Source organism: Palaemon carinicauda, chromosome 44 (genome assembly GCF_036898095.1).
Source record: "Palaemon carinicauda isolate YSFRI2023 chromosome 44, ASM3689809v2, whole genome shotgun sequence".
NCBI classification, from domain to species: domain Eukaryota; kingdom Metazoa; phylum Arthropoda; class Malacostraca; order Decapoda; family Palaemonidae; genus Palaemon; species Palaemon carinicauda.
Genome location: NC_090768.1, coordinates 25,416,011 through 25,440,677, shown reverse-complemented (window position 1 = coordinate 25,440,677; position 24,667 = coordinate 25,416,011). Strand labels below are relative to the sequence as shown.

At 45.0% G+C, this 24,667-nt stretch overlaps 1 protein-coding gene across 2 annotated transcripts in view; it reads left to right on the top strand.

Annotated features, from left to right (window-relative positions):
• frc (fringe connection) overlaps positions 1-24,667 on the top strand; it is a 292,532-nt gene that overhangs the window by 62,901 nt on the left and 204,964 nt on the right. The window contains exons 4-5 of one of the 2 annotated variants that reach the window (XM_068366667.1): positions 220-410; positions 1,381-2,102. The exons of the other annotated variant lie outside the window; for it this stretch is intronic. Of the exons in view, the coding sequence (XP_068222768.1) occupies positions 220-410; positions 1,381-1,854 (665 nt within the window). The 3' untranslated portion in view covers positions 1,855-2,102. Of the gene's footprint in view, positions 1-219; positions 411-1,380; positions 2,103-24,667 lie in introns of those variants that run through there. 2 annotated transcript variants of the gene reach the window in all.

Genomic DNA, 24,667 nt, shown 5'->3' with positions numbered 1-24,667 from the left:
TGGTTTTAGAGCGGATAGCATGAAAGGGATATTTAGTGTAAGAAAATGTTCAACTATTCTGAAAACGTAGTTCTTCAAAGCTATTGATTTAAGTTGGGTATTTTCATATGACCGTCTCAATTGAAAAATCTGTAAGAATTTTTAGCTCTTTTCACAGATTGGGTAGGCAGTCAGAAATTCCTTCCCATAAGTACACAATTTTTATCATTGCTTTAACAGAAAGAGCATCCATTTTCATCTCCGATGCAGCAAGATGGGTATTACTCCAAAAATACGGGGGTATTTACTTAGATATGGACGCGTTGAGTCTACGGACTCTTCCAAAAATCTCCGACTATATCGGACGACTTGATGAACAACAAATCAATGGTGCTGTGGTTGCCTTGACCAAAAACCATTTGCTGTCTCAGGTGAGCAATGTCTGCATGCCCTTACCTAAATGAATTCTATCTTAATGCATTGGTTTGTGTAGAAAGTAAAACACTGGCTTGTGTTTTACTTTAACCTCAACCTGAGAAATTTTTTCCTTTCTGTGGTGTATTTTAACCCCCCAGATTCTTATAGCATTCCCTAATCTAAGAAGTGGTCTGTTGTCCTCTTATAAGAGCTTCCGACGAAATCGATGCATGTTATATGTGCTTCAAGAATGAAAGACTATGTGGAATTGAGGATTTGCATGAACTTTTTTTTTTTCGTTACACCCTCGGTTTTTTTTTTTTGGAAGGGATTTCCCTATTAACATTCGACAGTTTGTCTCAGCTATGAGAATCCATATACTTAAAATACCATTAACAAATGCTACTGTTGTGGTTTCTCTTACTAATTCGTGGAAAATTAATTATAATTTTTCTGGCAAGGTCTTTGGTTCTATCGCTGGATGAAATTAAAATCTATTCGCATGCGTTTGTTTCCTAATAAATTCTCATAATTTCCCATTAACCTACTGTTTTAGTTAACTTTTAAGCTCATTTTGAAAAAATAAAGTACGTATCAATAGCTCATTGAAATTGAGACTCCTTGTATTGTAGTTGTTGTTGTTGTTGTTTTTCATAATATTAATTAATGCATAATATTAATTAATAAAGTTTTTACGGAATTATTTCTATTTCTCAGAAGGGTTTCCTACTTGTAATGTATAATTACGATGATCATGTCCTTAAATTCTTCATATTTTAAGATTCTCGAGATTCTTTTTTATAACCAAAACAAGCATTATGTCACATATCTACTATGGGTAGTTTTCTTTTCCTTCACAGATATTGCCTAAAGAATGACAGCAAATTTTGAGCCTTTGCTCATTTGTGTTAATAAATGTTAACAACACTCAAACCTACCTCACTACCATTTTAGAAACCAGTTCTCTCCTCCCTTTTCCAACAGAATATTGTGAATGCTATTCCAAAAGTTTTTGACCCTTACCAGTGCTGTACTATTGGCCCGGAATTGGTGACGTCTGTCCTTGACAAGCTGTGTCCAGGGAATGTATCGGTCACACGGACATCACCAAAGAAGACCCTTAATCATTCGAATACCTGGAGTGCTGTGCATCCCGATGAAAAATCTCACTCACAACAGAGTGAAATATGTAGCGGTATAACAATCTTTCCTAGCAAAATATTTTATCCATTTTCCTTCGAGTTGGAAGGTTTTCAGAGATTCCTCATGTTTAAGTCTGGCCGTGGCTACTGGGAAAAGTTCTTGAAAACATCCCAGGCTTATAATCTGCATCTGTACAATTCCCTCACTCGCAAAGAAAAAGTGGGTGTTGGAGGAAATTCAGTTCTAGAAGAGACGATGAAGAGACATTGCCCTGAAGTCTATGGTTTCCTCAGTAGGAATGAAAATTTCATTTAACTTTATACAACAAGGAAAAATTGCTAGATTACGATTTTAATGATTTTCGTATGTTGCCCCAAAAACTTTTGTTCCCTTGGGGTTTCTGTACCTCTATTTTAGGATGTCCTTTATAATTGTCTTGAGATTCCCCTTTTTTTCATTCTGATTTTCCACTTGTTACAAGAAGCACCACAATCAAATTAACGTAATTTGTTCTAAAGCTGTATGCACTGCCTTAACATAAAAAAGCATAAAACAAATTTTAAGGAAACAGGCATTTCAGAAGAATATTTACTAAAAAATTTTTTGTATTTGATTAATAAAAAATCATATCAATAAGATCTGCAACTCTTTGTCTAGTTATATATTTCAAGAGTGGACAGTGTTGCCTTGCTTGTTAATTAGGCTTAATGGTTCTGGTTGGGCTGATTAAACTAAATAATCATATAGTTAATAATTCAGAATATAATATCGAATCATTTCTCACATCCATCTGATCATTCTCTACCTCATTCTGTTCCTTGATCATTCCAAATTATTTTGAAAATGCTGGGAAAAAGTTTTAGTTCGGCAAATTTTTGTATATTAGAGATTCATTTCTATTTTCAATGTGAATTACCTACATCTGTCTCTATATCTATAATTAATTAAACATTTCCTTTATGATATGCTTCTCTTTCAAACCATAATTTCTTTTCAAAATTGAGCTTTCGAATTATCTTATGTGCATGATTCTTCTTTTCATGAAGTAAGTAATAGAATAGACTATTTCACCATTAGATATATATAGTCCACTGCAGGACAAAGGCCTCAAACATGTCCTTCCACTGGCGCCTGTTTATGGTCTTTCTATGCCATCGTCTTCTCTTCCTTCGCCTACTTCTTTTGCAAATTGCAATCTCTCGGGGCCCACTGTTATTCTTAACGTCCATCTATTATCTGTAATTTTCTTTACATTTCCGTCCCATGTCCATTTCTTTTTCTTACATGTTGTTAGAATATTCTCTACTTTAGTTTGTTCTTATACCCAGGATACTCTTTCTGTTTCTTAGTGTTATTCCCGCCATTATTCTTTCCATAGCACTTGGAGTTGTAACTAGCTTATGTTCTAAGACTTTAATAATGCTCCAAGTATCTGATGCATAAGATACTACTGGTAGGACCATCTGATTTAATAATTTTCTTTTTAGAGAAAGTGGCATTTTACTTTTCATTATCTCATTTTTTGGGCTCAAGCCATGGCTTCCTGATGGAAGGTTCCTTTTTGGTAGCTTCCTTGGGTATAAGACTACTAAGATATTCCCAGAGAATTTAACCACAGGTTATCACAGAATTCTAACTTCTGGAGCGAGTATCTCAAAGGTTTCCCTTTAAGACATCGTAATTTCAACAGGGGACGCATGTCTAAACGCGCCACATAGCTATCTTCACCCCGAACAGAGTTAATGCTTCGGTGTGTAAGAGTAGAGAATAGCTGGGAGCCGTTCCACAGCTAATCTCACTCGTGGCTACTACTGATACTCGAGACGTAAACAAACGGACGCCATTGCTCTAATGACGTCACGCCCGTCTCCATCCTTTGTTTAGTAGCTGCCCTACTTAGACGGATTTTCCCTGTGTTAACTTTATCGTTTTGCATCTTCGCTATGTCGTTACCTTCAGCCTCGCCTTCTTCTGGAAAGTTGAGTACAAGGTTCCAGTATTGTTTAATTAAGCTCTGGCCGTAAAGTAAATATTACTTTTCGAGATAATTGCTGTTTTGTGGCAGAGCTGTGCCTCTACCGGACCCACCATTTTATGGCGTCGTTGTTGTTATGCATGTCTTATTTAGTTAGCCACAACAACGTTTCCGGCATTATATACTAATCGAATACATTAGTTTATTTAGTCTTCATAGCTAGGAACTTTTATATCGTGTTTAGACGCTTTTTATCGGTCATCGATTGACCTCATACCAGTCGGCTACTATAGCCCCCAGGCCAGGAGCCTACATACAAGTGTTCATGCATGATTTATTAGTGATCCTAGACTAAGTTATGAAGATAGTGGCATTATTTTACAATACTTTTGACAGTGATGCAAATGTTTTCGCCTTCAGGGACCATATAGGGGATAGGCTAGTCAGTGACTCTTCTAGCCTAACCTAATGTTAGGACCCCTATATGCTTCCTTCATCCCCTGCCTTGGCATTCCCTCTATTTAGCCTTGATTCCTTTTCTGAGTAAAGGGATTAATTGTCTAATAGAGTATATATCGCCTCTCTGTCCTCCCTAAAGGAATGAACCCCCTTTAGGGCTGAGTCCGAGAGTGAGGTTAGGCTAGCCTACCTCTTTGGCTAGGATAGTCTATGACTTTCCTGCGATAGCGATATGTCTTCTTCCTTTCCTAGTTCAGGACTCTTAGCCCTGTTCTAGGTTAGGTTAGGAAGGTTTCTCTGTTCCATGCTGAAACTGTACTCTTGCACCGTTTTAGCTGATCTGCCTGATCTTAGGTTAGGGAGTGTCCTCCCTTTCCTTAGTGGCCGCTCTGGTACAGAAACCCTTCCTGGGAAGACTTCTCTCTTCTCCCTCCCCACCTATCTCTTGTATAGCCTAGCCTATGCTTAGGTTAGTTTATACCCATCTGTCCCCTGTCCTACAACTCCTCCTTAGGGTGGAATAGTAGGGCTACCCGAGCTTCCTTGTGCAGTCCGCTCTGGTACATATACCTTCATAGTGTCCTATAAGATTAGTTACCAGTATAGTTCTGCATATGGGAGTCTCCCCCCCCCCCTTGGGTGTTCCCTAGCCCTCCCTTGGGCTACCTTGCTCCCGGTCCCTAGTGACCCCTGCTCATGGATGTTAGAGCCTGCCTCTATCATGGGTACACCCCCTCAGGGAGGGGGAGGGATGTCTGGAATCCTGATGGTACTTCCTACATCCCTTCCTCCATCCCCCCTGTCTCTCTCCCTATCCGGGTGCCGGTCTCTTGCCGCCTCTACTGTCGGCAATACCTGCCTCCTACTTGGTGACCCTCCCTAACCTTGCCGCCAGCCCCCCGTGTACCGAGGGACTGCCGGCTGCCGCCGGCTACTACCGGCGGCTCTCCTACTCCTATCTAGTCGTCCGCTTGCCGGTCGACCGCCGGAGTGCCGGCATATACTGCCGGCAACCCGATACAGCCTTTACCATCCTTATCCCAGTCACCAACCTGGCATCCTCCGACTGCCGGAGCCGCCGCTCCCTGCCGGCGTGCCGCCGTTGTGCCGGCGGCCGCCATCCTGGTATTTGACTGACTTTGAACATTGTCTGTCCTAATGCCAGAATCTATGCTGGAGCGAGCTCCGGCATGCCGGCGGCTTGCCGGATGCCCCGGAGGCGTCAAGAATACTTGCACCCCCTTACTGTAGCTATCATAAGACTATGATAGCCCTATATCGCAAACAGATAAGCTGCTTCTGCTATTAAGATCAGTACCTAGTACTGCTCTATTAGTGATCATGCTGTCTCTTTGCATTCTTCTAATTCCAGCATGCTATGTGCATCTTAGCACGGCTGGTTGCCAGAAGCAGTTACCTTTTAAATGAGGCCTTCTGGCCCTTAACTGGGAACCGAATGAATTCGGTCCCAATCTTGTCCTTGGTTTTTTCCATGGAATTCCAAAATACTTGGAATTCTAGGAAACTATATCCAGTGCCCTCGGTCACTCGGATTATCCAGGGACCAAGCTTATGGTAACCAGCCGGGCGAGATGCATGGAGCATGTTCTCCTTTACTATTTTCATTCTCTATGCATCACACCTTCTTTAAGTTAAAATTAATGATTAATATTAACTTAGTTTAAGAGCCATTCTTATGACTCCCCCATACTCATTTTCTCTTTCTTCCACAGGAGGAGCAGATGAAGTGTGATTTCGCCTTCTGCGCTGTGAAACGCCCGCAGTTTTACGGGCATACGGCTTGCAGGACTCACGCCCCTTGTGCAGACAAGAAAGGGGATTTGAAGTTTTGGAATCCACTGGATTGTACGGTCTGCCAGGCCTACCTAGTTGAGGCCTTCCATAACCCTCCTTCAGCGGAGGTTAGAGACATTTCTCGTGAAAAGCTGCGCAAGTGGGTGCGTGGCTTCCAGAAAAATGCTACCGGACCGTACCTGGCCACCGAAGAACTGAGGTCACTATTGTTCCCTAAGGCCTCCTCTGACTCAGTGGTACCCAAAGATGTGATCCCCACTGTCCAAATTACGGTGGAACCTGATGTGGTCATGGCTCAGTCCATGCACGAGTGTCGTTTGGATTCCGAGGATGACGAACAGATTTCAGACGTCTCGGAAGACACGGAGAAGACGCTTATGGCTCAAGGAGCCGAAGAGGACGAAGACAAGGTGGAGTACACCGAGTCGGAGCTAGAAGCTGCTCCCTCGTCCATCCCCCCTCCTACTCCTACACCGACGGAAATGTCTATTCCGTCTACCTCCTCGACTCCGGATCTTTCTTCTTCTACTCAAGAACTGATCCGGCTGATTAGAGCCGTCATGGACGACAGGCTGAAGGAGAACCAGGAGTCCATCAGGTCGATGATAGGATCCAGAGAGCCGAAGAAGATTTCGGTCAAGGATCTCCCCGCTTGCTCTCATGCCAACCCGTGGAGGTATGCAGAGCATATGGTTATTGCGACCGGCAGGATCTTTGTCAGTGATAAGATCGGCACGGTCCCTTTGGAAGATGTGGAGTTCTTCCCAAGCTTTGAGGCCTACCCGGACTGTTACGTCCGGCTTCGTTCCGAACCTGCCTCGAAGGAAGAGACCGAACCTAAGGAAGAGATAGTGTTCGATCTCGCAAAGGCCCAGGCTATGCTAGCCTCCGCATTTAAGAGTAGAGGCTTTACCTGCTCTAAGCTTCCGGCATTGAGCAAGAAGCACCCTACTTACGTTGCACCTGATACTGCGGTTCTTCCATTCTTGGAAAAGGCCTTAGCTGCATGCCTTAAAGCGGCGGAAGAAGGGAAACCCTGCCCTGCACTGGAGGAGTGCAGACCCTTCTCCATCGTGACCCCCCCTGACGCTCGACACTGGAAAGATGTTCAGCATACTTTCGTCGTGGGAAGGCTCGATCCTGACGTCGCCGGACGTCAGTTTAATGAAGACCTCCCTAAGCTCAACGATCACCTCCTTCGCCGGGAACAAGACACGAAGGAGAGGCTTGCGGCATCTCTTTCTCATCAAGTCCAACTGGAAGTTATGGCCTGTGACACTAGAGTACCAGATCACTACATGGTACTCTCCAAATCCCACTTACTGACGGTAATGAAGGACTTGTACCACTTCATAAAGGCTCGAAGAGCCTGTCGTGAATTCGTGTTTGCCGGTGCCACCGTGAAACACGAACCCCGGAGGCTGATTTCCTCCAACATCTGGGGAAAGCACCTGTTTCCTTCTGACCTTGTGAAGGAAATAACTGACAGAGCCGCCACGGAGAATAGGAGCCTTCTCCACAAGTGGGGCATGTCCAGGAAAAGGAAACCCTCTCAGGACGACGGACCTCAGCCTAAGAGGAAACCTCAAAAGTCAAAACCCCAGCAACGTCAGCAAAGACGTCAGTTTCCGGGACCCGCTACCTCCCAAGTGGTTGCTCAACCACAACAGACCTTTCAATTGGTCCCCCAACCGGTGTTGTCACAGTCACCGGTCTTCACCCCTGCCTTTGAGCAACCATCAACTACCTTTCATGCCAAAGGTAGAGGCTCATTCAGGGGTGCAAGCAAAGACGCATCTCGCCGTCCCTCCAGAGGTAGAGGAGGAAAGGGAGCTAGCGGCCGAGGCAACAAGTCCTCGGGACACCAGAAGCAATGAAGTGCTTCCGGTGGGAGGAAGACTCCGCCAATTCCAGGATCGTTGGACCTTCGATCCCTGGGCACACAGCATCATCAAGAACGGTCTAGGCTGGAGTTGGACGCAACCACCCCCAATCTTCCAGCAGTTCTTCCAGCAATCAACCCCCCTTCTGGAAGAATATGTTCTAGACCTCTTGAACAAGAAGGTGATAAGGAAGGTAAAGTCCACCAGGTTCCAAGGGAGACTGTTTTGTGTTCCCAAGAAGGACTCAGACAAACTCAGAGTCATTCTGGACTTATCCCCCCTCAACAAGTTCATAGAGAACAACAAATTCAAGATGCTGACGCTTCAACAAATAAGGACCCTTCTGCCTCAAGGTTCCTACACGGTCTCTATAGACCTGGCGGATGCCTACTGGCACATTCCAATGAACCATCACGCTTCCTCCTACCTAGGATTTCGACTCCAAAGGAAAAGCTACGCCTTCCGGGCCATGCCCTTCGGCCTCAATGTGGCCCCTCGGATCTTCACAAAACTGGCGGATGCCATAGTACAACAGCTCCGCCTAAGAAACGTCCAGGTGATGGCCTACCTCGACGACTGGCTAGTCTGGGCTCCATCGCCCGAAGAGTGTGCAAAGTCTTGCAACGAAGTTACCCAGTACCTAGAACACCTGGGATTCAAGATCAACGAGAAAAAATCTCGCCTCTCTCCAGCTCAGAAGTTTCAGTGGTTGGGAATCCACTGGAATCTTCAGTCACACCGCCTTTCCATCCCCCAGAAGAAAAGGAAGGAAATAGCAGGGTCTGTCAAGCGACTACTGAAATCCAAACGCATTTCAAGACGACAGCAGGAACGAGTTCTAGGCTCTCTACAATTCGCCTCAGTGACAAACCCAGTGCTTCGTGCACAGCTAAAGGATGCCGCGGGAGTCTGGAGACGCTCGGCATCCATCGCTCGAAGAGACCTCAAGAGACGGCTTCCAAACAGACTACGACGCCTCCTAAAGCCGTGGTCGGAAGAAAAGGCCCTGAAAAGGTCCATTCCTCTCCAACACCCTCCTCCATCACTCAACATCCACACGGATGCCTCACTGGAAGGTTGGGGAGGTCACTCCCACCAGAAACAGGTTCAAGGTACCTGGTCTCCACTATTCAAGACGTTCCACATAAACATCTTGGAGGCCATGGCGGTCCTTCTAACTCTGAAGAAGTTATCCCCGCCGCCCTCGATCCACATCCGTCTAACCCTAGACAACTCGGTGGTAGTTCGTTGTCTCAATCGCCAAGGCTCAAGATCGCCCCAGATAAATCAGGTGCTTCTCCCAATCTTCCGTCTGGCGGAGAAGAAGAAGTGGCACCTGTCTGCAGTTCACCTACAAGGATTCCGCAATGTGACAGCGGATGCTCTATCTCGGACAAACCCGATAGAGTCGGAATGGTCTCTAGACGCAAGATCGTTCTCCTTCATCTCTCACCAAGTCCCAGAACTTCAGATAGATCTCTTTGCAACGAGCGACAACAATCAACTTCCTCTGTACGTAGCCCCGTACGAGGACCCCAAAGCAGAAGCAGTGGACGCCATGTCACTGGACTGGAACAGGTGGTCCAAGATCTACCTGTTCCCTCCCACCAACCTTCTGTTGAAAGTCCTCTCCAAACTGAGAACCTTCAAAGGGACAGCGGCCCTAGTGGCTCCCAAGTGGCCCCGGAGCAACTGGTACCCCCTGGTCCTGGAGCTGCAGCCCAAGCTGATCCCTCTCCCGGGCCCAGTTCTCTCTCAACAAGTACAGAAGTCGACTGTCTTCGCTTCATCATCGAAAATCAAGGACCTTCATCTCATGATTTTCTCTCCCTTGCCGCAAAGAAGAGGTTTGGGATCTCGAAGAAAAGTCTAGACTTCCTAGAGGAATACAAGACCGAATCCACGAGACGGCAATATGAATCATCCTGGAGGAAATGGGTCTCCTTTGTCAAGGCAAAAAATCCTAAAGAAATCACAATTGATTTCTGTATGTCCTTCTTCATTCACCTTCATGGACAAGGATTAGCAGCCAATACGATTTCCACCTGCAAATCGGCCTTGGCTAGACCAATTCTATATGCTTTCCAAATTGATCTGTCCAACGACATCTTCAACAAACTACCAAAAGCATGTGCTCGCCTACGTCCAGCACCCCCCTCCGAAACCGATCTCCTGGTCACTAGACAAGGTACTCCATTTCGCCTCCAACTTGGACAATGATTCATGCCCCCTCAAGGATCTGACTCAGAAAGTTATATTTTTATTTGCTCTCGCTTTGGGAGCTCGAGTCAGCGAAATAGTGGCATTATCAAGAGAAGAGGGACACATCCTGTTTACCGATTCAGGAGAAGTGACCCTCTCCCCTGATCCGACGTTTCTCGCTAAAAATGAATTACCCACCAAAAGATGGGGCCCTTGGAGAATATGCCCCCTGAAGGAGGATGTCTCTCTATGTCCAGTAGAGAGTCTCAAGGTCTATCTTCGCAGAACTTCGAACTTTGGTGGAGGCCAACTCTTCAAAGGAGAAACATCGGGCAGCGACCTGTCACTGAAACAATTAAGAGCGAAAATCACCTACTTCATTCGCAGAGCGGATCCGAACAGTACACCCGCTGGTCATGATCCTAGAAAAGTGGCATCTTCTCTGAATTTCTTTCAGAGCATGGACTTTGAAAGCCTTAAAAACTTCACGGGCTGGAAGTCCTCGCGAGTTTTCTTTAAACATTATGCGAAACAAGTGCACGAAGTCAAACATTTTGTGGTAGCCGCAGGTAGTGTTATGAAACCTGCACCTAACTCTGCGTAGAACAGTGAGTTACTTGGGACTCTAACTCTTCGGGTGCCTATGTTGACCCTCGAGCGATTCATAGTGATGTCTAAAAACACTTAGTGCTTTTATAACTGTTCTTATCCCAGGTGAAATGTCATAGTGTCACACAAGTGCCGCATGCCTTGAGCATGATGTGTTATTTAAAGACTTGCGTTCCTCGAGAACGAGTACCTACTAATATCCTGAAATTCCTTTTCAGATTCAAGAGCAAGCCTTTATTTCTATGTACATTATTATTACTGTAAATGAACTTTACTTTTGCTGTAAATTATTCAATTTCTGCATTGTGAAATAAAATTTCTATTTTATTACTTATGCGTCTCTTTCAGCTCCTACTTACTATGAAATACATACCTGTCATAGTTTTATTTATTCCTCCTTTCTTATGGTTATGAAGAATTTAAGATGTTTAATCCTAAATTATATTCACCCTGACTAAGTAAGGTTTCTACACGAATACTTACTTCTGATAACCAAGAGATGAACTCTATACACAGTGCCCAACCACCACTGGTCTAATTTCAGAATGTTCCTATACAAATACCAAACATTCCGCTTCATCTCTAAGTTCTTCAAGTTCTTCTCTCAGGATGAATAGCCCTTCAATACCACTTTGACGTCGGCATAGCCCATGGGAACTTCCTGCCAAGGGGGGCAGGATACTTCGTTCCTATGGTTCTTTACCTAAGATTACTTTGCTGTTTTGTCAATGCCTAGGCACTTAATACTGGGGGAAAATCTACCACGATACATTGATTCTCTGGTACTCTTCCATCAGGACGCCATGGCTTGAGCCCAAAAAACGGATTTTGAGCGAAGCGAAAAATCTATTTTTGGGTGAGATAGCCATGGCGTCCTGATGGACCCTCCCTACTACTTCGTCCAGTTTTGTTCCCACCCTGTGCTACTGTATCATGGTGATGGGCAGCAACTGGCTTCAGGATGAAGACGGGCGTGACGTCATTAGAGCAATGGCGTCCGTTTGTTTACGTCTCGAGTATCAGTAGTAGCCACGAGTGAGATTAGCTGTGGAACGGCTCCCAGCTATTCTCTACTCTTACACACCGAAGCATTAACTCTGTTCGGGGTGAAGATAGCTATGTGGCGCGTTTAGACATGCGTCCCCTGTTGAAATTACGATGTCTTAAAGGGAAACCTTTGAGATACTCGCTCCAGAAGTTAGAATTCTGTGATAACCTGTGGTTAAATTCTCTGGGAATATCTTAGTAGTCTTATACCCAAGGAAGCTACCAAAAAGGAACCTTCCATCAGGACGCCATGGCTATCTCACCCAAAAATAGATTTTTCGCTTCGCTCAAAATCCGTTTTGTTTACCAAAAACTCTCCATCCCTTGCTTTTCCTTCTTTTAATTGCGGTCTCATGTTCTGGAGAAACACTTACTGTTTTTCCTAAGTAGCCTACCTATATATATTAACAATCTCTAGTGGTTCGTCCATAACCCGTGTTTGTTGTTTTTGCATTTTTATTGAACATTATCTTTTGTTTACTCATTAATTTTCAGTCGTACATTTCTGCTTTCTCTGTTCAAATCTTCTATCATTTGCTAATAATTCCTCCCATGATTCACTAAACAGAACTATGTCATCTACAAATCTAACGTTGTTAAGGTATTACCCATTAATGTTAATAACTCCATTTTCTCAATCTAAATTTTTAAAAACTTCGAAGCATGCTGTGAATAAATTAAGAGATGAAATCTCCCTGTCTAACTCCTTTCTCAATCAGAATTTTCTCTATCATTATGTAGTTTTAGGATTACTGTACTTCCTATATAGATGTCTATAAACTCTTCTAATATAAGATTCATCTATTCCTTGTCTTTGAAGGTCTTTCTTTGCTATTAAAAATTTGAAGAACTGTTGAATGAAAAAGTATATACCGAATTTGAGTCCTGCGAAGAGAACTCTGTTCTGGTGGATACTGTGTATCACTAGACTAACAGTAGTTTTTACTGAAAAGTGCAATATTATTATTATTATTATTATTATTATTATTATTATTATTATTATTACAAGCCATGCTACAAGTAAAGAATAAATAAGCAGATTTTGACTGGAAAAATCTATTTTTGGGCTCAAGCCATGTCGTCCTGATGGAAGTTCCTAAAGGGTAGCTTCCTTGGGTATATATAAACCCAAGGAAGCTACCCTTTAGGAACTTCCATCGGGACGACATGGCCATCTCACCCAAAAATAGATTTTTCGCTTCGCTCAAAATCCGATTTTTGGGCTCGAGCCATTTCGTCCTGATGGAAGTTCCTCAAAGGCAGCTTTCTACTTGGGATATTTGTGCGAGTAATATACTAGAGAATTTTACCTAAGCAGTATCAAAGGGTTCTATCCCCTTGAGCGAATATTCCACGAGATATCTTGTATGAAACAGGGACGTGTTTAAAACAAGCTCCGGCTATCCTTCCCCGATTAGAGATAACCTTGAATCGAAGGATATGGGATAGAATTGGATACGTGGGCGAGAGAGCTCTTACTAATCTGATCCCAGTGTGTTACTGTAAACATGTTGGCTGGTTCGCCATTCTTTCTTGCATCGCCATCTTTACGATTTTTCTTCTGAGTTTTTGCGTGTTTTCCTAGCTTTTTTGGAGTGTTTTTGTGATCATGGATGTTTTTGCCTCTTCCTCATCTACTAAGTTGAGTACCATTTCCTTTTGTGTTGGAGAATTTTGCGTCTCCACTCTTGTGTTTTTGTGCTGTGCATCCGTTATTTGTCTGCGACCGTCGCGTGGCCAAAGTTGCTGGCTCATGTCTCTAAATCGCTCAGAATTGCATATGAACTCTTTTATAGCCTTGTAATAGTGTGTTTTATATATTCTTTTGTAACTATGGTATGATTATAGGTGAAACTTTTTGCTACTTTTTGCATGTTTGTGTTCCATCAGTCTTGACTTAGTCTAACTCTGACTCTTAGCCTTTGGTCAAGACTGGTTTTTATGTACATATGCACCCTCATCTTCTACCATGTAACCTTATGGTTCTCGTGAGGCTGCCCATCCTAGAATATTTAAAAAACAGAAACAAGATTAAATTAGACCTTTCATATATAAACTATAAAAAATAAAAAATAAATATGAGGCAGTGATATAAGTTCGAACAGCATGCCCAAGTGTACCCTCAAGCAAGAGAGCTCTAATCCAAGACAGTGGAAGGCCATGGTACAGAGGCTATGGCACTACCCAAGACTACTAGAGAACAATGGTTACCACTTAAGGAGTTAAGTTAGGCTAGGACTTTCATCAATCGTTCACTCGGTCCACAGGCAAATCTGCAAGATCTCACCATGGCAACTCCAATGAGGGCATTGATCCTTGAGGGGCACCGCAGTGCTGATCAACTACTGAAGCCCTCCCCGGAAGCCGAGCCATGGTCTTCTCCACTAGGCCATTGCACTCACGAATGAGTGCAAGGACCTTCACAGAGGAACTCTCTGACTCAGGGTAGTCAGCTTCTGCGGGATCTGGCCCACCCAATCTGAAGTTCCCAAGACATCATACCTTTGAGCATCCTCGTCTGCCACCACAGGCAAGTGTGAGGCAGTATGCTTTGGAGACTACTCCCCCCATGAGTGTAACCAGTTCGTCCCTAGGATGGAATCAGACAAAGGCCCAGTAGGCCTACAAGAAAAGGAGAATACCTTCTAGCATAGTAACCGACAGCACTCAGCGAGTCACACTCATGCATTTAATTACAGTCCCGAATGGTGGTGGTAGCATCCCCTATATTGAGAGCACAACTTTCGAATGTGGGAGAAGCAAATGTCCCATGTCTAGGATGGAAGGGAGATGGCGGTCACTGCAGCTCCTCCATCAACCTTGGAACAGACTGTACAGAACTGTATACAGTACATCTATCCTGGCCAACTACTTGGAAAGCCAGAGCTATGGTCACTGAGACGGCCTGGGTAGCCAGGATCCGAGCTAAGGCCCATTACCTGGATCTTGGCCCCAGGGGACCTTGACAGGGTTGGAACACAAGTTAGCTGTACTGTCCCCGTGGGGGCTGCAGCATGGGCTCTGTCCCAGGGCCCTAGGGTACCAAGACGCAAGATCCTGGCCCTTGCCCCGTGCACTGTCCCCCCCCCTCCGGACCATGACCCTGGTGGCCTGTGGCAAAGGGCTGTGACCCCAGGAACCAATTGGTTGCCATCCATTCCTCTTGAAAGAGAGGTATTGTTGAAGGGAGCCCTATCCCTGCAACTGCAGCTGGCCTTCTTCAACTTTTCATCTTCAACTGAAAAGAAGAGTTGGAATCAGATTCAGAGAAAGGCAAGGAGGAGGAGGAGGAGGAAAATGGGGAAGAAAAAATTTGCACGTTTCTTCCTCCTCCTGGCTCTGCAAGCAGAGCTGTCAAGGTGTGAGGAACTGCTGATAATGAACTTCTCAAGGGGAAGAAACCAAATAAGCTGCTCAAACAGGAAATACAACATTGGGGCACACTATTATAGGGGAAGGCACACTCGTAAGGCTCCTCCTCAACCGCGAATGAGAGGGGCTGAAGGAATAGCCACTGACACTGAGGGAGGAGAAACAGACCCTGGACCCCCTGGCACAAGGAAAAGTATGGGAAACACTGGCACCAGGTCAGGGTCACACTAGGTGCAGGGGAGCACATTTCTTTTTTTTTTACCTCATCGGACCAAGCACCTTGTCAGCTGGGACACTGGTAACCAAACCAGACTTACCGGCCACCAGATTCTGTGACACCTTGGGAACCACCATGCCCTTCACCACTGGCGCCACCCAGTGGTTCCCAGGAAGAGGTAAACTTGGATACTAATTCCCCCAAAAGGGTCATGGATGGCCTACTTGTAAGACATAAGGAAACCCAAGCTTTCCTTAGGTCAACACGTCGGTAACAGTTTACGCAGTCACAGCTGAAGAGCTTGAGCCTCCAAGGGGGAACAGTATAACTCTGTTATACGTGACGTATCCCTAGTCTCATAAGGTGATGTGTTGAGACCCAATTGGTGACAGTATATTTCCATCACAGTGGAGAATTCCACAAAACCTAACTATTCAGCCTATTGGTAGAGCAACATTGCATCTTACTTTGCACCAACAAAGCCTGAAAAGGAGACCAATGTCGATCTGCGCTCTTCTCACCCCTACGGCTTACTTCCCAGAGACTGATTCAGGGGGGTAAGAGCAAGGCAGCAGCAGCAGTCCCATCTTCTCAAGGAGACAGCGGCGGCAGCAGGCTTTGGTGGTTTCTTATTGGCCGTTGTTCAGTCCAACTCTGAGGAATGCCTTGTGTGCTTCCTCCCTTCCAGGCATACGCCTGCCACTGCATCTTAGGCCATGATCAACACTCGAAGTAAAGAGATGCCTGTAAACAGACATGTCCCCCGAATGAATAACAGAGGGAGGGTAGAACTACAGCCGGCTTCACTTAAGAGCAGTAGCAGCATCCACCTTCCCCCGGCAAACACAAAGTTCTTGTTTTCATTCCATCATCATCAATCAAACACTGTAAGAAAAAGAATGTACAGTTTTGGCAAGCACTGTAAATATGTCTGTACACCACAGCGGTCAAAGCAAATATGAGTGATAGCTGACTGGAAGGGAGCCAGGACTTCTCACCCCACATCCTTTTCAGTCAGATAACTGCTTGTTATCTATTTCAACAACTGATTCCAGCTTGTGCCAAAGTAATCTCCCTAATTAAAGGATGAGGGTTTGTATGACATAGCAACAAATGAGAAAATTTTAGAATTTTTTAAGTTTTATAGGTAATGGCCGATTAAACTGATCTTCTGGAAAAGAAGCAATATGAACATCAGGGGGGTTTATTGAAATAATTAGTGTCAGTGCACGGTGATAATTATGGGGGAGGAAACTGAACCCTAACACAACTCAAAATATGATTGTAATTAGGTCGAGAACAATGTCTTCTCAACATCCAGATCTTTGTATTGATAATGTCTTTAATTATATACTGTACTGTACAACTTTATAATTTTAGGCATGATTCTCAATTGCAAATTTACTTTTGAGAAACACATTCAGCCTGTTTGTTCTTCAATTGCACAACAAATCAGTTTATTCAGTATTTTCAGATTTTAATTGATTACTACCCTGAAGAAATGTTTTAATTCTTTCGTTCGACTTAGTTTTGAGTATTATTCTCCCGTCATATCTTCAGTAGCTGGCTCTCATCTTAATTTATTGGACAAAAATGTATGGTCTATTAAATTCCTTATTTCTGATCTGGATATTAATCTCTGGCACCATTATTCAGTTAGTTCTTTGTGAATGTTGCAAAAGATTTTTCATATTTCTGACTTCGTTTGCATTCAGATCTTCCCAGAATGTACCATCTTGTACATAGTACTCGGTATGTAGTTAACTCCAATAGCTTTGCTTTCTCAATCATAAGGCTCAACACCACACAACATTCTAGAATTTTTATTCCAGCTGTAATCAGATTATTGAATGATTTTCCAAATCTGGCAGTTGAATTGTTGCAACCCCAGGAGTTCAAACTTGCTACAGATGTTTTCATGTTGAACAGGTTGACATTATGTCTTTTTATAGTTTATATATGACAGATCTATTCTAATGATAAATTGTTAATGATCTTAGAATATTTTATACTTTTTATTCATTACTTCTCATATGTATAGTAGATTTAGTGACTTTTCTCACTCAATCGGCCACTTTCCCTTTTGGAGCCCTAGGTTTTGTGGTACAGTATTCTAATTTTTCAACTAGGGTTATAGCTTAGCTAGTGATAATAATGATAATAATATTATTGTTGATTCTTGGTGATGACGTGTCACCGATTACTAGATGATTTTCAGCAACAGAACCTAAACCTGTAGGTCTCCTTTATACAGACTGAGTTTGTTCTTTTATACAGACTGAGTTTGTGCTTTGCATGTTGGAGCATTAGTTGTAGAGTAGGGAGGCAATAATTCTTTGGTACTTTTATGTTGTGTTGCCCTCCCATTCTAGCATACAGGAAAGCCATTGAAAACCACTCGGCACATCAACCAAAAAAATCCTGTGAAACTTGTTAAAGAGAGTTATTTTTTGTGAGATCATGTTCCTTATACTCTTTGTGTATCATACTGGCATACTGTGATTTAGAAAACTGTGAAGAATGTAATCACTTATGGTTCTTCTTATGAAGAGGTATGATCATATGGTAGCTGACCATGTTTACAGTTACAACATCAAAGAAAACTAACATTTAGTTCAGAAAAAATTCAGATAAGACGAGGCTAGTTGATCTCAGTGGCAAGCAGGATAATAATGCCTGTCTAGCTACGATAAGCTCTCACAATTTGGCAATAATGAACTACATAAGATATTTACCTCTTTTGCTTCATTTGTTAAATCTAAGACCAGTGAGCCTTCAGGCAAAGGCAATGATTCTAGCACACCTGCCCTGTTTTCAACCCTAGGCTAACTCCTCAAGTTTTGCCAAGCAGTTTTAGTGCACCAGTTAGCAAGGGTTTTGATGGTGTACAGTAGTTCTAATGGAGTCGATCGCCAATACATGAGCCTCGCACTGTTCAGTTTAGGCCGTCATTTGTGTAAATATTGTATTTTTCAATATTTAACTTAGCCGGTGATTATATAAGCTGCAGCTCTGCTGCTCGACAGAAAACTCTACGTAAAAAATCCGCCAGCGATCGCTATGCAGGTAGGGGGTGTACTTCAACAGCGCCATCTGTCGTGCAGGTACTCAGTACTCATTGTAAACAAAGAACTCAATTTTCTCTCTGTCGTGCTACCGGCAAGACCTACTAATTCGCTGTTGCTAACTGGATTTGTTTTCACAACTATTTGGTGAAGTACACTTTTCTAGTTTGAGCTTTCACTGTGCAGGCTTTCTCTTCAATAAATCCTTGCATTCTTTTTTTGATATCGGATTATTTGTTGATGACTTTGGATAGTTTTTGAATTCCCCTTTGACCAATTCAAAATGGCTGACCCTTCTCAAGTCCCAAAATTCAGGAAGTGTAATGCTAGGGACTGTTCAAGGCGTCTTCCGAAGGCCTCTATCGATCCTCACACCGTTTGTTCCAATTGTCAGGATAAAACCTGTCAATTGGAAGATCGATGTGAGGAATGCGTTGGGCTTTCGGAATTCGATTTTATCGAATTCCAAAAATATACACGTAGGCTAGAGAGAGAGAGAGTCAGGAGAAGTTCATCTCGTTCCGTTGATTTTTCCTCTCCTCATGCCCCACAACCTATTCCTTCCCCTGTAGTGGTTGCTCCTGATCCCCCTTCTGGCACTCAGGAACCTTCGATGGCTGACATGATGCGTGCCATCCAAGCTCTGGGTGAGAGAGTTGAGTCCCTGGCTAGTGACCGTAACCAGCTCATGGCGGACGTCAAGGAGCTGAAGTGTAAAAGTGCAGTGGGAAGTGGTAAAGTGAGTGATAGTGTTGTGGATAGTGTTGCGCTTGAGGGTTCGTCTGTTCGTGCCTGTCGTCCTCCTAGTCCGGGACCTCTTGCAAGCTCCCAAGTCCAGGGGAGAAGCAATGTCGTACGACCAATGGGTTCGAGAGGCTTTAATCAGCGAACAGACGTTCCCTCCGTGGTTTCGGGCGTATCTACCCAAGATCGTCCCACCCACACAAAGACGAGAGAGCCCATTTATTCCTCGTCTGCGGAAGAGGTTTCTCGTAAGAAACCATGGACCAAGGTCTCACGACCTCTTAAGCGCAAGTCGGTCCCTTCCGCGCAAGTCCAACGGCCCAGTTGTAGCCACTGGGTCAGTTCGGACTCGCTGCAGTCTTCCGACGACTGCTCACCTCCTAAGAGAGGCAAAGCGGTACCGCCTCAGGCAGTTACACCGTCTGTCGCCGCACCTGCTACTGCAGACCCTAAGTGGTCTTTGCTGCAGACCATACAGTACCAATTAACGTCTCTAATGCAGGACTTTCGTGCGGAGAAGGTTGCTGCTGCACCAACCTCTTGCCTACAACCAACCACGGTTGTGCGTCCTGTGGACGCTGAGGCGACCTTCTTGCGCACTCCAGCTGAGAGAGTCCCGCCTCCCATGCGTTCCAGTGTACCCTGCCAGCCGCATGTTGACGTTCAGCGACGCACGGAACCTTCCGTTGACGTTCGCGAGGTACAACAACCGTCAGAGTTGTTTTGTTTTGACGCGGTGCGTCAACCTCCGCAACCTAGTGTGGTTGCCTCTGCTCGCCCACATCAGACCAGACAGTCTGGAGTAGACGCTGTGCGTCCCCGCGCTGCTATGGTTGTTGCCAGCTCACAGACTGGGCAACAGTTCCATGACGTTGCGTCCGGCTCAGTCACGCGTGCACCCGTGCGACCGGACTCAGCTGACCAGCCGATACCTACTCCATTGCCGCTTCCTCCTCAATTCTCGGATGATGGACTCTCTGATGATGACGATGCGGCACACGTTGATGAACCACATTCGGACCTTGACGAGCCCAAGTTCACGCAACCCTCTTTGGACTTTAGAAAAGTTCTTGCTCTGTTCAAAGAGATGTTTCCGGACCAGTTTGTGTCTGTGGCTCCGCGCTCTCCTCCGTCAGAGTTTGCTTTAGGTACGCAGTCATCCTCGCCTGCCTTTACTAGACTCGTCCTCGCACGCTCGTCCAAGAGAGCTTTACGAGTTATAGGAGATTGGATGCAGTCCAAAAAGAGTCTAGGGAAGACAGCCTTTACGTTTCCCCCTGCTAAACTCTCTTCCAGATCGAGCGTCTGGTATGCCACGGGAGAAGTTCTCGGCTTGGGAGTTCCTGCCTCTGCCCAGGGCGACTTCTCAAGTCTTGTAGACTCTCCCCGCAGGCTAGCCATGAAACGCTCTAAGATATGCTGGTCACCTTCGGACCTAGACCATCTGTTGAAAGGAGTATTTAGAGCCTTCGAGGTCTTCAACTTTTTAGACTGGTGTCTGGGAGCTTTGAGCAGGAAGATCTCCCCGACTGAGAAGGAATCTTCCTTGCTCATCATGTCCTGCATGGACAAAGCCATTCGTGACGGTTCTAGTGAGCTTGCTGCATCGTTCGTATCCGGAGTCCTCAAGAAGCGTGAGAACCTTTGCTCTTTCCTTTCAGCTGGAGTGACACCTTGTCAAAGATCGGAACTTCTGTTTGCTCCTCTCTCTAAGTGCCTTTTTCCAGAGGACTTGATTAAGGAGATTGCTGCTTCGTTGATACAGAAGGACACCCATGACCTGGTTGCGTCTTCTGCCCGCAAAGCCACCCCTTTGCCTACCTTGTCAGCTAGACCAAGGATGGACACTCCAGCGTCCCGTTTTATTCCGCCCTTTCGTGGCAGAGCCTCCAGCAGAGGAGGTGCTCGTGCCGAAGGGAGACGTGGGAAGAAGAAAGGAACCAAGTCCTTTAAAGGCAGAGTCTGACTGCCACCTTCTTCAGACAGCAGTGGGAGCCAGACTCAAGAACTTCTGGCAGACCTGGGAGAAGAGAGGCGCAGATGCACAATCTGTGAAGTTGCTCAGAGAGGGGTACAAGATCCCGTTTGTACGAAAACCCCCTCTAGCAACGTCTCCCATCGATCTCTCTCCCAGGTACAGAGAGGAAGACAAGAGACGAGCATTGAAACAGGAGGTGTCTCTCTTACTAGAAAAGGGAGCGGTAGTCAAAGCCTGGACCATCAAACCCCGGGCTTCTACAACCGTCTCTTCTTAGTGGCAAAGAAGACAGGAGGGTGGAGGCCGGTGCTAGACGTCAGTGCGCTGAATGTCTTTGTCACAAAGCAGACGTTCGCCATGGAGACCACAAAGTCCGTTCTAGCAGCGGTCAGAAGGGAAGACTGGATGGTCTCTTTAGACCTAAGGGACGCATACTTTCACGTCCCCATCCACCCAGACTCCCAACCTTTTCTGAGATTCGTTTACGAAAAGGTTGTCTACCAGTTTCAAGCCCTGTGCTTTGGCCTAAGCACAGCTCCTCTTGTTTTTACGAGGCTGATGAGGAATATAGCCAAATTCCTTCATTTAGCGGACATCAGAGCCTCCCTCTATATGGACGACTGGCTTCTAAGAGCTTCTTCCAGTCGTCGCTGTCTGAAGGATCTAAAGTGGACTCTAGATCTGACCAAGGAATTGGGTCTCCTGGTCAATATGGAAAAGTCTCAAGTGGTCCCATCCCAAACTATTGTGTATTTAGGGATGGAGATTCACAGTCTAGCTTTTCGGGCTTTTCCGTCGGCCCCCAGAACAAGTCAAGCCCAGTTATGCATCCAGAACATGCTGAAGAAGGAACGATGTTCAGTCAGGCAGTGGATGAGTCTGATAGGGACACTATCATCCCTGGAACAGTTCGTATCGTTAGGAAGACTACACCTCCGTCCTCTTCAATATCACCTAGCTGTTTACTGGAAAAAGGACAAGACGCTAGAAGCGGTCTCGATCCCCATTTCCGAGAAGATGAAGTCTTCCCTGACTTGGTGGAAGGACAGTATCAGCCTCAGAGAGGGTCTGCCCCTGGCTGTTCAGACTCCCAACCACGTTCTCTTCTCGGACGCATCGGACACGGGCTGGGGCGCGACATTAGACGGTCGGGAATGCTCGGGAACTTGGAACTCGAGTCAAAGGACAATGCATATCAACTGCAAGGAGCTACTGGCAGTTCATCTGGCCTTGAAAAGCTTCAAGTCTCTCCTTCAAGGCAAAGTGGTGGAGGTGAACTCGGACAACACCACGGCTTTGGCGTACATCTCCAAGCAAGGAGGGACCCACTCTATGACGTTGTACGAGATCGCAAGGGACCTCCTCACCTGGTCAAAAGATCTAAACATTTCTCTAGTAACGAGGTTCATCCAAGGCAACTTGAATGTCATGGCAGATTGCCTCAGTCGGAAGGGACAAATCATTCCAACAGAATGGACCCTACACAAGGATGTGTGCAAGAGACTGTGGGCCACATGGGGCCAGCCTACCATAGATCTCTTCGCAACCTCGATGACCAAGAGGCTCCCAATATATTGCTCACCAATCCCGGACCCAGCAGCAGTTCATATAGATGCCTTTCTCCTAGATTGGTCACATCTAGACCTATATGCATTCCCCCCGTTCAAGATTGTCAACAAGGTACTGCAGAAGTTCGCCTCTCACGAAGGGACAAGGTTGACGTTAGTTGCTCCCCTCTGGCCCGCGAGAGAATGGTTCGCCGAGGTACTTCGATGGCTAGTGGACGTTCCCAGAACTCTTCCTCTAAGGGTGGACCTTCTACGTCAGCCACACGTAAAGAAGGTACACCAAGGCCTCCACGCTCTTCGTCTGACTGCCTTCAGACTATCGAAAGACTCTCGAGAGCTAGAGGCTTTTCGAAGGAGGCAGCCAGGGCGATTGCTAGAGCAAGGAGGACATCCACCCTTAGAGTCTACCAATCGAAGTGGGAAGTCTTCCGAAACTGGTGCAAGTCAGTATCAGTATCCTCGACCAGTACCTCTGTAACTCAAATAGCTGACTTCCTTTTATACCTGAGGAAAGAAAGATCTCTTTCAGCTCCCACTATCAAGGGTTACAGAAGCATGTTGGCATCAGTCTTCCGTCACAGAGGCTTAGATCTTTCCAACAACAAAGATCTACAGGACCTCCTTAAGTCTTTTGAGACCACGAAGGAGCGTCGTTTGGCTACACCTGGTTGGAATTTAGACGTGGTACTAAGATTCCTCATGTCAGAAAGGTTCGAGCCGCTACAATCAGCCTCCTTTAAAGATCTCACTTTAAAAGACTCATTTCCTGGTTTGCTTAGCCACAGCTAAAAGAGTCAGTGAGATTCACGCCTTCAGCAGGAACATCGGATTTTCATCTGAAACGGCTACATGTTCTTTACAACTTGGTTTTCTAGCCAAAAACGAGCTACCTTCTCGTCCTTGGCCGAAATCGTTCGATATTCCAAGCCTATCAAATATGGTTGGAAATGAACTAGAAAGAGTCTTATGCCCTGTGAGAGCTCTTGAGTTCTATTTAAGACGAACTAAACCTTTACGAGGACAGTCAGAAGCTTTATGGTGTTCTGTTAAGAAACCATCTTTGCCTATGTCAAAGAATGCTTTATCCTATTTTATCAGACTGTTAATACGAGAAGCTCATTCCCATCTGAGTGAGGAAGACCAAGCTTTGCTGAAGGTAAGGACACATGAAGTTAGAGCTGTCGCAACTTCAGTGGCCTTTAAACAAAATAGATCTCTGCGAAGTATAATGGACGCAACCTATTGGAGAAGCAAGTCAGTGTTCGCGTCTTTTTATCTTAAAGATGTCCAGTCTCTTTACGAGAACTGCTACACCCTGGGACCATTCGTAGCAGCGAGTGCAGTAGTGGGTGAGGGCTCAACCACTACATTCCCCTAATTCCATAACCTTTTTAATCTTTCTCTTGAAATGTTTTTATTGTTGTTTTTGGGTTGTCCGGAAGGCTAAGAAGCCTTTCGCATCCTGGTTGATTTGGCGGGTGGTCAAATTCTTTTCTTGAGAAGCGACTAGATTAGAGGTTTTGATGAGGTCCTGTGGTATGGGTTGCAACCCTTCATACTTCAGATCCTAGGGGTCGCTCAGCATCCTAAGAGGATCGCGAGGCTCCGTAAGGAAGACGTACTTAAAAAGGCAGAGTAATTGTTCAAGTCGACTTCCTTACCAGGTACTTATTTATTTTATGTTTGTTATTTTGATAACTTCTAAAATGAAATAAAAAATCCTTAGCTCATAATAATGTAAACATTTATTGCTGGTCTCTACCCACCCCCCTGGGTGTGAATCAGCTTATATAATCACCGGCTAAGTTAAATATTGAAAAATGTTATTTTGATAATAAAATAAATTTTTGAATATACTTACCCGGTGATTATATATTAAAGGACCCTCCCTTCCTCCCCAATAGAGACGCAGTGGACCGAGGAGAAAATTGAGTTCTTTGTTTACAATGAGTACTGAGTACCTGCACGACAGATGGCGCTGTTGAAGTACACCCCCTACCTGCATAGCGATCGCTGGCGGATTTTTTACGTAGAGTTTTCTGTCGAGCAGCAGAGCTGCAGCTTATATAATCACCGGGTAAGTATATTAAAAAATTTATTTTATTATCAAAATAACATTTTTTATTCGGTCTGCTATTTAGGATAACCAGATTATGCAATAGAAGACCTAGCAGGTAGACAGGATCCTAATATT